This window comes from Oncorhynchus keta, chromosome 19 (genome assembly GCF_023373465.1).
Source record: "Oncorhynchus keta strain PuntledgeMale-10-30-2019 chromosome 19, Oket_V2, whole genome shotgun sequence".
NCBI classification, from domain to species: domain Eukaryota; kingdom Metazoa; phylum Chordata; class Actinopteri; order Salmoniformes; family Salmonidae; genus Oncorhynchus; species Oncorhynchus keta.
Genome location: NC_068439.1, coordinates 46,935 through 62,725, shown reverse-complemented (window position 1 = coordinate 62,725; position 15,791 = coordinate 46,935). Strand labels below are relative to the sequence as shown.

At 45.0% G+C, this 15,791-nt stretch overlaps 1 protein-coding gene across 1 annotated transcript in view; it reads right to left on the bottom strand.

Annotated features, from left to right (window-relative positions):
- Nucleotides 1-10,565, bottom strand: part of rnf19a (ring finger protein 19A, RBR E3 ubiquitin protein ligase) — a 41,142-nt gene extending 30,577 nt beyond the window's left edge. The window contains exons 1-4 of the mRNA XM_052471747.1: nucleotides 10,286-10,565; nucleotides 9,140-9,944; nucleotides 1,175-1,383; nucleotides 472-616 (exon numbers count right to left, since the gene is read on the bottom strand). Of these exons, the coding sequence (XP_052327707.1) occupies nucleotides 472-616; nucleotides 1,175-1,383; nucleotides 9,140-9,944; nucleotides 10,286-10,565 (1,439 nt within the window). The remainder of the gene's footprint in view (nucleotides 1-471; nucleotides 617-1,174; nucleotides 1,384-9,139; nucleotides 9,945-10,285) is intronic.
- Between the last annotated feature and the right edge of the window lie 5,226 nt (nucleotides 10,566-15,791).

Below are 15,791 nucleotides of genomic sequence, written 5' to 3'. Positions count from 1 at the left end.
AAATGAAGGCTGGGTCCATTTGTCCACTAGCACGGGGGCTGCAGTGTTTGCTCTCGATCCAATAGACAGACCCACCCATCTTTGTTTCCGGAAGCCAACAGGTTAAGAAATACTGCATCAAACACCTTGGTTCGATGTCAAACTGCACAACTGAAACATCCGACAAAAAAATTTCAAACATTTATTACAGATGTCTTGCGTTATCTTGGACTCATTCTGGTAAAAAAAATACAAATCTGTTTTTTTCTAATGAGCAACAGAAGAGCATAGGTACCAATCAGCGTGTTTAGTGGTTCTAACATTGGTCATTTATCAAACGCTCTGATCCAAAGTGACTTAATTGAATGTAATGCCTATGAGGTAGGTAAAACAACCACATATCACAGGCATTACAAATAAAACTCAATCCGTACAGGCAAGACAAGTGTGAGAGTTAGTTGAAGACATGGTCGTTGTTTGTCAGCCCCTCACCTCAGGTAGTGCAGGTCAGAGATCTCCTTCATGCAGAGCCAGCAGAACTCACAGCCGCACACGGCGCAGGTCATGTGGTTACAGCTGCCGTCGTTCATCTTGATGATGTAAGCCGCGCAGCGCGGACACGGCTTGATGTCATCAGCTGGTGACGGTGAGAGAGAAGGAACGGACAGATCAGATTCATCCTCTGTGTGAACTGATAAGAGCCGTGAGGTGGTATGAGCTGTGAGGTGATATGAGCTGTGAGGTGATATGAGCTGTGAGGTGATATGAGCTGTGAGGTGATATGAGCTGTGAGGAGATATGAGCCGTGAGGAGATATGAGCCGTGAGGAGATATGAGCCGTGAGGTGGTATGAGCCGTGAGGTGGTATGAGCCGTGAGGTGGTATGAGCCGTGAGGAGGTATGAGCCGTGAGGAAGTATGAGCCGTGAGGAAGTATGAGCCGTGAGGAAGTATGAGCCGTGAGGAGGTATGAGCCGTGAGGTGATATGAGCCGTGAGGTGATATGAGCTGTGAGGTGATATGAGCTGTGAGGATGGTATGAGCTGTGAGGAGGTATGAGCTGTGAGGAGGTATGAGCCGTGAGGTGGTATGAGCCGTGAGGTGGTATGAGCCGTGAGGAGGTATGAGCCGTGAGGAGGTATGAGCCGTGAGGAGGTATGAGCCGTGAGGAGGTATGAGCCGTGAATGAGTGTTACCTGCAGCACCACTCTCCTGGCTGTAGTTGAGAGATGAGGAACGGAAGGTGCGTAGCCTCAGGCTCTGGGCTCTCTGCTGCCGGGCGGCATCACACGTCTGGTTGGGATGCCACAGCTGTTTACAGTGGTAACAGAACTCTGTGCCACACCCCTCACGCCCACACGTGATCTTAGGACAGCTGGCACAGCCAAAGGCAATGACTGCATACCTGGGGAAAGGAGAACAAAAACAAAAATGGTGGCCATTAGTCCCAGAGGTTTCGGTTAGAATCAGTACTGCAGAAGGACACCAGGGGCGATGGGCTTTATTTGGCTCATCGCACTCTAGCGACTCCTTGTGGCGGGCAGGGCTGACCCCGGTCGTCAGGTGAACGGTGTTTCCTCCGACTCATTGGTGCGGCTGGCTTGGGGTTAAGCAAGAGGGTGTTAATAAGCGCAGTTTAGCTAGTCATGTTACGGAAGACGCATGACTCGACCTTTGCCTCCTAAGCCCGTTGGGGAATTGCAGTAATGCGACAAGATTGAAATTGGGGAGAGGGGGGGGTAAAAAAATATATTGATCTGGCGGGGATTAACACACAGGTTTAACCCATTTACATCAAATTTAAGTTACCCTATTTACAGCCTCTTAACCCCATCGGTCCCGAGACCCCAGCAAAAATAATCGCTTCATTTATGTGCGTGTCAAGTAGAGGTCGACCGATTAGTCGGAATGGCCGATTAATTAGGGAAGATTTTTTTACACCTCTATTTTATCTTTAGGCAAGTCAGTTAACACATTCTTATTTTCAATGACGGCCTAGGAATGAGGCAGAACGACAGATTGTTACCGTGTCAGCTCGGGGGTTCCAATCTTGCAACCCTACAGTTAACTAGTTGAACGCTCTAATCACCTGCCTCACGAGGAGGCTGCCTGTTACGCGAATGCAGTAAGCCAAGGTAAGTTGCTAGCTAGCATTAAACTTATCTTATAAAAAAAAACAATCAACGACTGTCGTTGCTCCAATGTGTATCTAACCTTAAACATCAATGCCTTTCTTAAAATCAATACACAAGTATATATTTTTAAACCTGCATATTTGGCTAAAATAAATCCAGGTTGGCAGGCAATATTAACCAGGTGAAATTGTGTCACTTCTCTTGCGTTCATTGCACGCAGAGTCAGGGTATATGCAACAGTTTGGGCCGCCTGGCTCTTTACGAACTAATTTGCCAGAATTTCACGTAATTATGACATAACATTGAAGGTTGTGCGATGTAACAGGAATATGTAGACTCATGGATGCCACCAGTTAGATAAAATACGGAATATGTAGACTCATGGATGCCACCCGTTAGATAAAATACGGAATATGTAGACTCATGGATGCCACCCGTTAGATAAAATACGGAATATGTAGACTCATGGATGCCACCCGTTAGATAAAATACGGAATATGTAGACTCATGGATGCCACCCGTTAGATAAAATACGGAATATGTAGACTCATGGATGCCACCCGTTAGATAAAATACGGAATATGTAGACTCATGGATGCCACCCGTTAGATAAAATACGGAATATGTAGACTCATGGATGCCACCCGTTAGATAAAATACGGAATATGTAGGTAGACTCATGGATGCCACCCGTTAGATAAAATACGGAATATGGGTATAAACGTTTTGTTCTCGAATATGTGATAGTTGCCACCCGTTTGAGTTAAAATACGGAATTTCTCATGTCTATTATAGTTAAAATCTATGATATGATATTTGGATAGAGCAGTCTAAAATGAGGGGTATGGTAGACTCATGGATGCCACCCTTAGATAATAGTCAAAGGTATATTATGGTTTAGATAAAATACGTATGACGACTCATAATTCCTGTAAAATAACTTAAACGTTTTGTTCTGAAGTTTCTTGAAAGAGGTTTCTGTGTCTATTATAGTTATTTTAGGCAGCAGCAGTTCATGTCTTATTATAGAGAATGTCTTGATCTACTTCCTGTAATAAGGTCTGGGTTTCGTTCAGGCTTAAACTGCCTCTGTTCATGTCTTCCATAGAGAATGTTTGATCTACTTCCAATAAGGTCTGTGTTTTTAACCGCCTTCATGTCTTCCATAGAGAATGTCTTGATCTACTTCCAATAAGGTCTGTGTTTCGTTCAGGCTTAAACTGCCTCTGTTCATGTCTTCCATAGAGAATGTCTTGATCTACTTCCAATAAGGTCTGTGTTTCGTTCAGGTTTAAACCGCCTCTGCGTTTTGATACCCGTGTAAATCTCACTAGGATAAGGTAACATTTGTCAACATATTTTCATAAATCCACTCTACAATTTTTTTTTATCTTCGCTTATATTTAGCCAATATTGATCAGAGGTACCTTGTCCTATGGATATCTACACAGTTATAAAATTGTCAAGGTGGTGTAAGCCTACACGAAACATAGATCTTATTTTAAGTGAATCTAAAAATATCCTATGGAATAAATGCTTTTCAGATTTTGCAATAAGGTGTCATGGGAATTATGACTCGCACTTTGGTAGTCAATTCTTACCATGTCCATTATTAAAATAGGATTTCCTGCATATAGAAATTACAGTTTTGTTTTCAACATTCATCACAGGTAACTTAAGGTCTATTTTTATTCAAACAGTTGAGAGTATTTGTCTCCTAAGCAGACTCTTCAGTGTCATTGTCACTTCAGAGCTGTGTGTGTGTTTTACAGATGGCAGAGAAAAGCAGAGCACCAGTGTGGGACTATTACATGGAATTGGCACCAGGGAAAGCAAGGTGTCTTATTTGTGATAAAGATGTAAGCATGGGGTCAGCAACGACTAAATCAAAACATAACACCAACCTGTGGAATCAACTTAAGAACACCCATCCAAAAGCCCATATGTATTATATTAAGTTAAAATAAGTGTTCATTCAATATTGTTGCAATTGTCATTATTACAAAAATGTGTATAAAAATTTCTGCATTTTAAAAATCCGCCGATTAATCGGCATCGGCTTTTTTTGTCCTCCAATAATCGGTATCGGCGTTGAAATATCATAAAAATCGGTCGACCTCCAGTATCAAGTGTTTTACCGTTTCCTTTACAGGACAACCAGGAAAAGTAGAACTGTGTTGGAATATTGCTGAGGGGACTAAAATAGCCAAATCCACTAATTTCAAGATGTGTCCACATACTTTTGTGTAACGTTATATGTATATCGTCTTTCTACCACAAAATCAATGTAACGTGGTTAACCTTAAATCTAAATCTTTTACATTTGATTAAAATTCAAACAGAGAACCTGGAGATCATGGGAAAGACTGCACTTGACCATTTCACTTGAATCATTCCCATGGTGAATGACTAGCTACACTATGAAACTGCACACTACTGAATCATTCCCATGGTGAATCACTAGCTACACTATGAAACCACACACTATTGAATCATTCCCATGGTGAATCACTAGCTACACTATTGAATCATTCCCATGGTGAATGACTAAGCTACACTATGAAACCACACACTACTGAATCATTCCCATGGTGAATGACTAAGCTACACTATGAAACCACACACTATTGAATCATTCCCATGGTGAATGACTAAGCTACACTATGAAACCACACACTATTGAATCATTCCCATGGTGAATGACTAAGCTACACTATGAAACCACACACTACTGAATCATTCCCATGGTGAATGACTAAGCTACACTATGAAACCACACACTACTGAATCATTCCCATGGTGAATGACTAAGCTACACTATGAAACCACACACTACTGAATCATTCCCATGGTGAATGACTAGCTACACTATGAAACCACACACTATTGAATCATTCCCATGGTGAATGACTAAGCTACACTATGAAACCACACACTACTGAATCATTCCCATGGTGAATGACTAGCTACACTATGAAACCACACACTACTGAATCATTCCCATGGTGAATGACTAGCTACACTATGAAACCACACACTATTGAATCACTCCCATGGTGAATGACTAGCTACACTATGAAACCACACACTATTGAATTATTCCCATGGTGAATGACTAGCTACACTATGAAACCACACACTACTGAATCACTCCCATGGTGAATCACTAGCTACACTATGAAACCACACACTATTGAATCATTCCCATGGTGAATCACTAGCTACACTACTGAATCATTCCCATGGTGAATGACTAAGCTACACGATGAAACCACACACTACTGAATCATTCCCATGGTGAATGACTAAGCTACACTATGAAACCACACACTACTGAATCATTCCCATGGTGAATGACTAGCTACACGATGAAACCACACACTATTGAGTCATTCCCATGGTGAATGACTAAGCTACACTATGAAACCACACACTACTGAATCATTCCCATAGTGAATGACTAGCTACACTATTGAATCATTCCCATGGTGAATGACTAGCTACACTATGAAACGACACACTATTGCAGAGACTTTTTAAATGTTATTTAACTAAGCAAGACAGTTAAGAACACATTCTTATTTACAATGACAGCTTACCTATTACATTTACATTACATTTTACATTACCTATTACCAGCTGCAATTGATATGGTGAAAACAATGTGTGTGGAGGCAGAGGGACAGAGACTCACACCAATACCTTTGTCAGCAAACACAAAGAATGTATGCTATTGCTAACAATCAAGAGAAAACTGACTGAATGACTCAAACTCCCCAGACTATGGTCTCCAAATAGACGTTAGCTGTGAGGGCCCAGATGACCATGCATTGACTTTTGTTGACTAAACACGTCACCGGATGCTATTCATGAGGACATATTGTTCTGTCTCACGATTCGGGAGCATGAAACGGCACAGGGGATGATTAGGCCTCTGTACTAGTTATGAATGTTGTTTCTTTCTGCCATATGGACACATTGGCTGATACACCGAGAACAACTGGCAGCAAAAGAGCTGAGCACAGAACTAGGAGACATACTGCAGCAGGGAATTTCCTGTTCACAAAACTATGGAGATATGGGATCTCCAAAGTTTGTGGTCATACGCAGATCCTTAAAAACATAGGTGCTGCTGGGATAATAAAGAAAACTAGTATAGAACAATAGGAGAGATACAGGATCAGAGCATGACCATGTTCTATATCACCCCAAGGCTTGGTGGTTATCCAGGGGAGTGGTGGAAAGATGTTTCACAACATGAGCCAGCATCGCTGTAGAGCGCTTTCGACACCTTGTCGAGTCCATCCCCAGACGATTTGAGGCTGTTCTGAGGGCAAAAGGGGGTGCAACTCAATATTAGGAACTTGTTCCTAATGTTTTGTACACTCAGTGTAGATCTGTCATTCTCATTGAAAGCCAGTCTAAGAAGTGGAGACTCTGTTCTATCAATGAGAATGACATTTCCACTTCTTAGACTGGCTATTTGTTATAGATCTGTCATTCTCATTGATAGAACAGATTCTCCACTTCTTAGACTGGCTATTTGTTATAGATCTGTCATTCTCATTGATAGAGCAGATTCTCCACTTCTTAGACTGGCTATTTGTTATAGATCTGTCATTCTCATTGATAGAACAGATTCTCCACTTCTTAGACTGGCTATTTGTTATAGATCTGTCATTCTCATTGATAGAACAGATTCTCCACTTCTTAGACTGGCTATTTGTTATAGATCTGTCATTCTCATTGATAGAGCAGATTCTCCACTTCTTAGACTGGCTTTCAATGAGAATGACAGATTGAATGTGGGGGGTGGCCAGTCCTCTTCTGGCTGTGCCGGGTGGAGATTATAACAGAACACGGCCAAGATGTTCAAATCACATGAGAATATCTACTTCTGCTATGAAAACAAGCAAGCATCCCAGAAAAGTTGTTAAAACATGTACCTTGACTGGCTTTCAGCAAGCTGCCCACTCAAGAAAAAACTTCAAACTGTAACCAGTGCCTGCAACCTGGTTCAGGTTGTCAGTCAACCTACCAGGGTAGTTACAAACACAGGAAGGAAATCATCATGTTTTGATCACACCTTTACTAATGCTGCAGACATCTGCTGTAAAGCAGCACCCAGATCCATAGGCTGTAGTGATCACAATATAGTAGCCATATCTAGGAAAACCACAGTTCCAAAGGCTGGGCCTAATATAGTGTACAAGAGTTCGGGCTGGGCCTAATATAGTGTACAAGAGGTCAGGCTGGGCCTAATATAGTGTACAAGAGGTCAGGCTGGGCCTAATATAGTGTACAAGAGGTCAGGCTGGGCCTAATATAGTGTACAAGAGGTCAGGCTGGGCCTAATATAGTGTACAAGAGGTCAGGCTGGGCCTAATATAGTGTACAAGAGGTCAGGCTGGGCCTAATATAGTGTACAAGAGGTCAGGCTGGGCCTAATATAGTGTACAAGAGGTCAGGCCGGACCTAATATAGTGTACAAGAGGTCAGGCTGGGCCTAATATAGTGTACAAGAGGTCAGGCTGGGCCTAATATAGTGTATAAGAGGTCAGGCTGGGCCTAATATAGTGTACAAGAGGTCAGGCTGGGCCTAATATAGTGTATAAGAGGTCAGGCTGGGCCTAATATAGTGTATAAGAGGTCAGGCTGGGCCTAATATAGTGTATAAGAGGTCAGGCTGGGCCTAATATAGTGTATAAGAGGTCAGGCTGGGCCTAATATAGTGTACAAGAGGTCAGGCCGGGCCTAATATAGTGTACAAGAGGTCAGGCTGGGCCTAATATAGTGTATAAGAGGTCAGGCTGGGCCTAATATAGTGTACAAGAGGTCATACAATAAGTTTCGTAGTGATTCATATGTTGATGAAAGAATATCTGTTGGTCCGTGGTGTAATGAGCAACCAGACGTTACAACGTCACAGTTATGTAATTGCTTATCCCAGTTACTAATAAACATGCACCCAGGAAGAAACTCCACTATGAAACAAAGATAAGTGACAACGAAATCTAGTAAAAAGCTTTGGAGCACCTTCAATTTGGGGAAAAAAGGCAAACTCAGTTCCATCATTCATTGAATCAGATTCAGATTCATCACAAAAACGATGGATATTTCTACTTTAAAGAAGAAGTTTTCTTTAGAAAACTTCGGCATGACATGCCAGCAACAAACGCTGACACTACACATTCAAGTATATCTGACCAAATTATGGAAGAATTGTAATTTTCAATTCCGTAAAGTGAGAGTGGAAGAGGTGAAAAACATTATTGTTCAAGAACATTATTGTTCTTTATTAACAATGACAAGCCGCCTAGGTCTGACAACTTGGATGGAAAATTACTGAGGATAATAGTGGACGATATTGCCACTATTCGCCATATCTTCAATTTCATCCTATTAGAAAGTGTGTGCCCTCAGAACTGGAGGGAAGCTCAAGTCATTCCACTACCTAAGAATAGTAAAGCCCTCTTTATGTGCTCAAATAGCCAACCAATCAGCCTGTTACCAACCCTTAGTATACTTCTGGAAAAAAATGGTTTGATCAGATACAATGCTATTTTACAGTAATTAAAATTGACAACAGACTTTCAGCACGCTTATAGGGAAGGACATTCAATGTGGATAAAGAGTTACCTGTCTAACAGAACACAGAGGGTGTTCTTTAATGGAAGCCTCTCCAACATAATCCAGGTAGAATCAGGAATTCCCCAGGGCAGCTGTCTAGGCCCCTTACTTTTTTCAATCTTTACTAAAGACATGCCACTGGCTTTCAGTAAAGTGTCTATGTATGCAGCATGGCTGGCCCATAGATGTACATAGAGAGCTAACAATAATATACATGTCAATCTCTCCTGGCTCAAAGTAGAGGAGAGATTGACTTCATCATATATAACCGTTTTAATTTTGCCGGACCCCAGGAAGAGTAGCTGCTGCTGCCTTGGCATAATAAATAGAAATACAAATGAACCGTAATGACTGATAATGAACTCTGCCTATTGCCGTGAGGTGTGTGTCTCTTACCCGCAGTCAGGGGCGGGGCACCAGCGGCAGTCAGGGTCGGCCACCAGCCATCGTCTCAACATGAACTCCTCGTACTTCTCCATGAGGGGCTGGTCTCCCAGGATGATGCGGATGTCGTGGGGGTTGAACCGCTCAGAGCACTCTGGACAGCTGATGTTGACGCGCGACTCACTGATTTCTATACGTAAGTACTGGCGCAGGCAATCCGCACAGGAGCGGTGGTGGCAGGTCATGATGTCAGGGAAACGGTCTCTGGCGTGGCGGAGGAGACAGAGAGGACACTCCAGGAACTCGGAGGAGGAAGAGGCCACAACGGGGGCGGAGAGCGTTGAGGTCTTGTCTCCATGACATATCTCTGAATGGATGCTCTCCACGCTGGCGATCCCGTCCACACCGCCAACCTGTAAGTCCTGTGATTTCCTCTTGGGGTCTCGATCCCCACGGTGGCGCCGGCTGAACAGCGAGCGCAGGGAGAGGCGTCTCTTCTTGGGGCCCTTCCTGACGGAGGGCAGGCTGATGGAGGAAGCTGCTGAGTGGAGGTCCCTCTCAGACCCAGAACCCCCCCGATCCCCCCTCAGCTGCTGCAGGCTCATCTCCCCACCAGAGGAGGCTCCTCCTCCACCAGGCAGGGGGGCATCCACAGGGAGGGAGGGGGATGGTGAGAGGGGCTGGGGGGACAGGGTGTTAAGGAGCAGGCGCAGGCTGGTAAGACATGGTGGTGGTCTCTGGTGGCGGCCTGGGCCTGCTCTCCAGGTCTGGTCTCGTATGGCCCACAGGGCTGGATCTGTTCTGGACACCACACTACCTGGAGGGAGAGAAGGAGTGGGTCAGTGACTGAACACAGAAACAGGGCCAGAGACAGACGTTTTGGTCAAGGGAAGTGTTCTCACTGTTTCAGTTAGAGAAGATATTTCCTCATTTAGTACAGAAAACATGCAACACTGGAAAAATTCCTCAACAGTTTACTAACATCAATAGATACTATCTAATGTGTGGTCAGAGAAGTGTTCTGGGACATAGTTAATGTCATGGAACATCTAAGTGGGTGCTGAAAAATATATACAGTAAGGAGTATTGGAGCACCGAAACAAGATAATTATACTACTTCCTGGTGAAACAACAAAGAGCAAGTCAAAGGTGCAGTACCAGTAATCACATCAAGACACAGCTCCAGGCCACCCCGGGGCCGTAATGGCTCCAGGCCACCCCGGGGCCGTAATGGCTCCAGGCCACCCCGGGGCCGTAATGGCTCCAGGCCACCCCGGGGCAGTAATGGCTCCAGGCCACCCCGGGGCCGTAATGGCTCCAGGCCACCCCGGGGCAGTAATGGCTCCAGGCCACCCCGGGGCAGTAATGGCTCCAGGCCACCCCGGGGCAGTAATGGCTCCAGGCCACCCCGGGGCAGTAATGGCTCCAACACTGACATCCGCACTGGATCAGATAATAGAACTCTGTACAATCCAGTATATAAACACTGTCCTGCTGCTGCCTAGTAGAGACCTGTGGTGACGGGACCACACACACCAGAGACCTGTGGTGACGGGACCACACACACCAGAGACCTGTGGTGACGGGACCACACACACCAGAGACCTGTGGTGACGGGACCACACACACCAGAGACCTGTGGTGACGGGACCACACACACCAGAGACCTGTGGTGACGGGACCACACACACCGTAGAGACCTGTGGTGACGGGACCACACACACCGTAGAGACCTGTGGTGACGGGACCACACACACCAGAGACCTGTGGTGACGGGACCACACACACCAGAGACCTGTGGTGACGGGACCACACACACCAGAGACCTGTGGTGACGGGACCACACACACCAGAGACCTGTGGTGACGGGACCACACACACCAGAGACCTGTGGTGACGGGACCACACACACCAGAGACCTGTGGTGACGGGACCACACACACCAGAGACCTGTGGTGACGGGACCACACACACCAGAGACCTGTGGTGACGGGACCACACACACCAGAGACCTGTGGTGACGGGACCACACACACCAGAGACCTGTGGTGACGGGACCACACACACCAGAGACCTGTGGTGACAGGACCACACACACCAGAGACCTGTGGTGACGGGACCACACACACCAGAGACCTGTGGTGACGGGACCACACACACCAGAGACCTGTGGTGACGGGACCACACACACACCAGAGACCTGTGGTGACGGGACCACACACACACCAGAGACCTGTGGTGACGGGACCACACACACCAGAGACCTGTGGTGACGGGACCACACACACCAGAGACCTGTGGTGACGGGACCACACACACCAGAGACCTGTGGTGACGGGACCACACACACACCGTAGAGACCTGTGGTGACCGGACCACACACACACCGTAGAGACCTGTGGTGACCGGACCACACACACACCGTAGAGACCTGTGGTGACCGGACCACACACACACCGTAGAGACCTGTGGTGACGGGACCACACACAGTAGAGACCTGTGATGACGGGACCACACACCGTAGAGACCTGTGACGGGACCATTGTGGAGTAAGGGCACACATACACACTAAATCATTTGTGAGCTTGATGTAGATCAAGTCTTGTTTAGACAACTTAAGATTCTGGCGCAGCTCCTCTTCTCCTACGCCCTCCCAACTTTCCTCAGAAGCAGCAGCCCTTCTTCACAACCATAGCCTCTTTAGGTAAACCACAGTGTCCACAGTGGCTACGACAAAACCTATTCCCCCTCAGGAGCCTAAAAAGATTTGGCATGGGTCCTCAGATCCTCAAAAGATTCTACAGCTGCACCATCAAGAGCATCCTGACTAGTTACATCACTGCCTGGTATGACAACGGCTCGGCCTCCGACCGCAAGGCACTACAGAGGGTAGTGCGTATTGGCCAGTACATCACTGGGGCCAAGCTTCCTGACATCCAGGACCTCTATACCAGGTGGTGTCAGAGGAAGGCACTAAAAATGGTTAGACTCCAGCCACCCTAATCATGGACTGTTCTCCCTGCTTCCGCACTGCAAGCGGTACCAGAGCGCAAAGTCTAGGTCCAAGAGGCTTCTAAACAGCTTCTACCCCCAAGCCATAAGACTCCTGAACATCTAATCTAATGGCTACCCTGACTATTTGCATTGCCCCCCCCCCCGTCATCTATGCATAGTTACTTTAATAACTCTACCTACATGTACATACTACCTCAACTAACCGGTTCCCCCACATATTGACTCTGTACCGGCACCCCCATGTATATGGTCTCGCTATTGTTATTTCACTGTTCCTCTTTAATTACTTGTTACTTTGATCTCTTATTCTTATCTGCATTTTTTGAAACTGCACTGTTGGTTAGGGGCTCGTAAGTAAGCATTTCACTGTAAGGTCTACACCGGTTGTATTTGGCACATGTGACTAATAAAATGCGATTTGATTACTCCCGGATCACCCAAGACTACGTGGCAGCGCATGACTCCAACACCATCTTCAAGTCTGCAGAGGACATGACAGTGGTAGGCCTGATCACTGACGACAAGATAGCTTACCGGGAGGTCAGAGACCTGGCAGTATGGTGCCAGGACAACAACCTCGCCCTCAACGTCAGCATGACAAAGGAGCTGATCATGGATTACAGGAACAGGAGGGCTTAGCACACTTTAGCTTGAAATGAAACCACTCAAAATTAGAAATGTGTATTACCTGGAAAAAAGTATAGCGTTAGCTAACTACAATCTTATCCGCATATATCATGTATGGCTGCCATGCCACGGTTGCCCTTAATTTGAAGATGGAATCCGGAGACAGGTGCTTTCTCCATCTCTGTAGTTATCATACTCTAATTCCACTGATTTCAAAACTTGATCCTCCAGAAAGTTGAGCAACACCACATAAAAATTTTAAAAGCAGCATTCGACAGGATTAACACAGACTGACCAGCTCAAATAGACAGAAGCCTGCTAATATGGCAGACCAATCCTAACTCGTCTCCTCTAACAGTTTTATTCATATTTACAGATGACATACAAGTTTGTTATTAAGGCACATGAAAGTTCACATGTTCCAGAAGTAATTTCTGCCCAAAAACAAATTTAGAAAGAATATAATAATAATTTAAAGCATGTTTAAATGGCTCTCCTGTGAAGCATGTTTAAATGGCTCTCCTGTGAAGCATGTTTAAATGGCTCTCCTGTGAAGCATGTTTAAATGGCTCTCCTGTGAAGTCATGACATGCCTAGTTTCCTGAAACGGGTCACATATTTGAAATCTGATATGGCTACTTGTGTCTGAAAATGAATGATATCAGAAGATGTATTTTTGCAGTCCTTCATGGACAGTTTTGAATAAGTCATACAAATAAGCATAGGATATTAAGTGCTCCAGGAATCAAATGTAATTTTATATTTTAGCATTGTGCACATGTTAGGCAGAGTTGAAAGGGGGACTCAACTCAAACACATCATCGTGTCTATGTAGAGTAAGATGATGCCAAGGATCTTTAACTGGTAGGCACAAACCACCTGAATATTGATATTCATCAAATGTCTTTGAAGGTTGGGTGACTGAGAAACTAATTACTAGAACAAGAACATTTTCAAACACCCAGAACATCAGGGGAGGACAACCCTCCTGGAGTGCAAGCAGGATGTTCATACCTTGAAAGCTGCCTATGGACCAGGAGGCCGCAGTCTGACTTGGTTAGCCACTGCCACAACCATCAACATTACAATTCTACTTTAAATGTCGCCCGCTAAAAATCTCAAAGTATCAAAGTGTTCGAATTGAGTGTGCATTCAATGTTCAAAGTGGTCGAATTGAGTGTGCATTCAATGTTCAAAGTGGTCGAATTGAGTGTGCATTCAATGTTCAAAGTGGTCGAATTGAGTGTGCATTCAATGTTCAAAGTGGTCGAATTGAGTGTGCATTCATTGTTCAAAGTGGTCGAATTGAGTGTGCATTCTATGTTCAAAGTGGTCAAATTGAGTGTGCATTCAATGTTCAAAGTGTTCGAATTGAGTGTGCATTCAATGTTCAAAGTGGTCGAATTGAGTGTGCATTCAATGTTCAAAGTAGTCGAATTGAGTGTGCATTCAATGTTCAAAGTGGTCGAATTGAGTGTGCATTCAATGTTCAAAGTGGTCGAATTGAGTGTGCATTCAATGTTCAAAGTGGTCGAATTGAGTGTGCATTCTATGTTCAAAGTGGTCAAATTGAGTGTGCATTTAATGTTCAAAGTGTTCGAATTGAGTGTGCATTCAATGTTCAAAGTGGTCAAATTGAGTGTGAAATTGAAACCTGGCAACATCCCTACGGTGAAGCATGGCGTTGGCTGCATCATGCTTTGGGGGTGTTTTTCAGCTGCAGGGACTGGGAGACTAGTCAGGATCGAGAGAAAGATGAAGCAAAGTACAGAGATCCTTGATGAAACCTGCTCCAGAGTGCTCAGAACCTCAGATGGGTGAAGGTTCACCTTCCAACAGGACAACGACCCTAAGCACACAGCCAACGCAAAGCAGAAGTGGCTTCGAGACAAACCTCAATATCCTTGAGTGGCTCAGCCAGAGCCCAGACTTGAACTCGATCGAACATCTATGGAGACCTAAAATAGCTGTGCAGCAACGCTTCCCATTCAACCTGAGAGCTTGAGAGGATCTGCAGAGAAGAATGGGAGAAACTCTACAAATACAGGCACGCCAAGTTTAGCATCACAACCAAGAAGACTCAAGACTGTAAAAGGCTGCCAAAGGTGCATCAACAAAGTACTGAGTAAAAGGTCTGACTACTTCTGTAAATAATCAGTAAAAAAAAAAGTTTATAAATTAGCAAAAACATTTGAACCTTTTTTGCTTTGTCATTAGGGTGGTCCTGTAGCTCAGTTGGTAGAGCATGGCGCTTGTAACGCCAGGGTAGTGGGTTCGATCCCCGGGACCACCCATACGTAGAATGTATGCACACATGACTGTAAGTCGCTTTGGATAAAAGCGTCTGCTAAATGGCATATATTATTATTATTATATTATTATGGGGTATTGTGTGTATAATGAAGAGGAAAAAAATATTTAATACATTTTAGAATAAAGCTGTAATGTAACAACATGTGTAAAAACTGAAGGGGTCTGAATACTTTCCAAATGTATTGTATGCATGTATAGAACTGACATGATCCCCTACTCTACATTGCTGAGAAAATCAATTCTGTAAACATTTCATTCAGTAATGTTACACCCTCCTGAACAGGCCACAGGTCAGGGCCTGGCTAATGGTCGGGGGTAGCGTCCCAGGGCCATTGGTCGGGGGTAGAGGAAACCTGGCCCCCTCTCTACGGTGAAGCATGGTGGTGGCAGCATCATGCCGTGGGGATGTTTTTCAGCGGCAGTGACTGGGGGACTAGTCTGGGTCGAGGGAAAGACGAACGGAGGAAAGTACAGAGAGATCCTTGATGAAAGGTGCTCTGGAGCCCTCAGGACCTCAGACTGGGGTGAAGGTTCACCTTCCAACAGGACAACAACCGTAAGCACACAGCCACTCCTGCATTGTCTTGGCTATCGGACAAGACTCTGAATGTCCTTGAGGCCCTGCCAGAGCCCGGTCTTGAACCCGAACTAACAATATGGAGAGACCTGAAAATAGCTGTGCAACGGCGCTCCCCATCCAACCTGACAG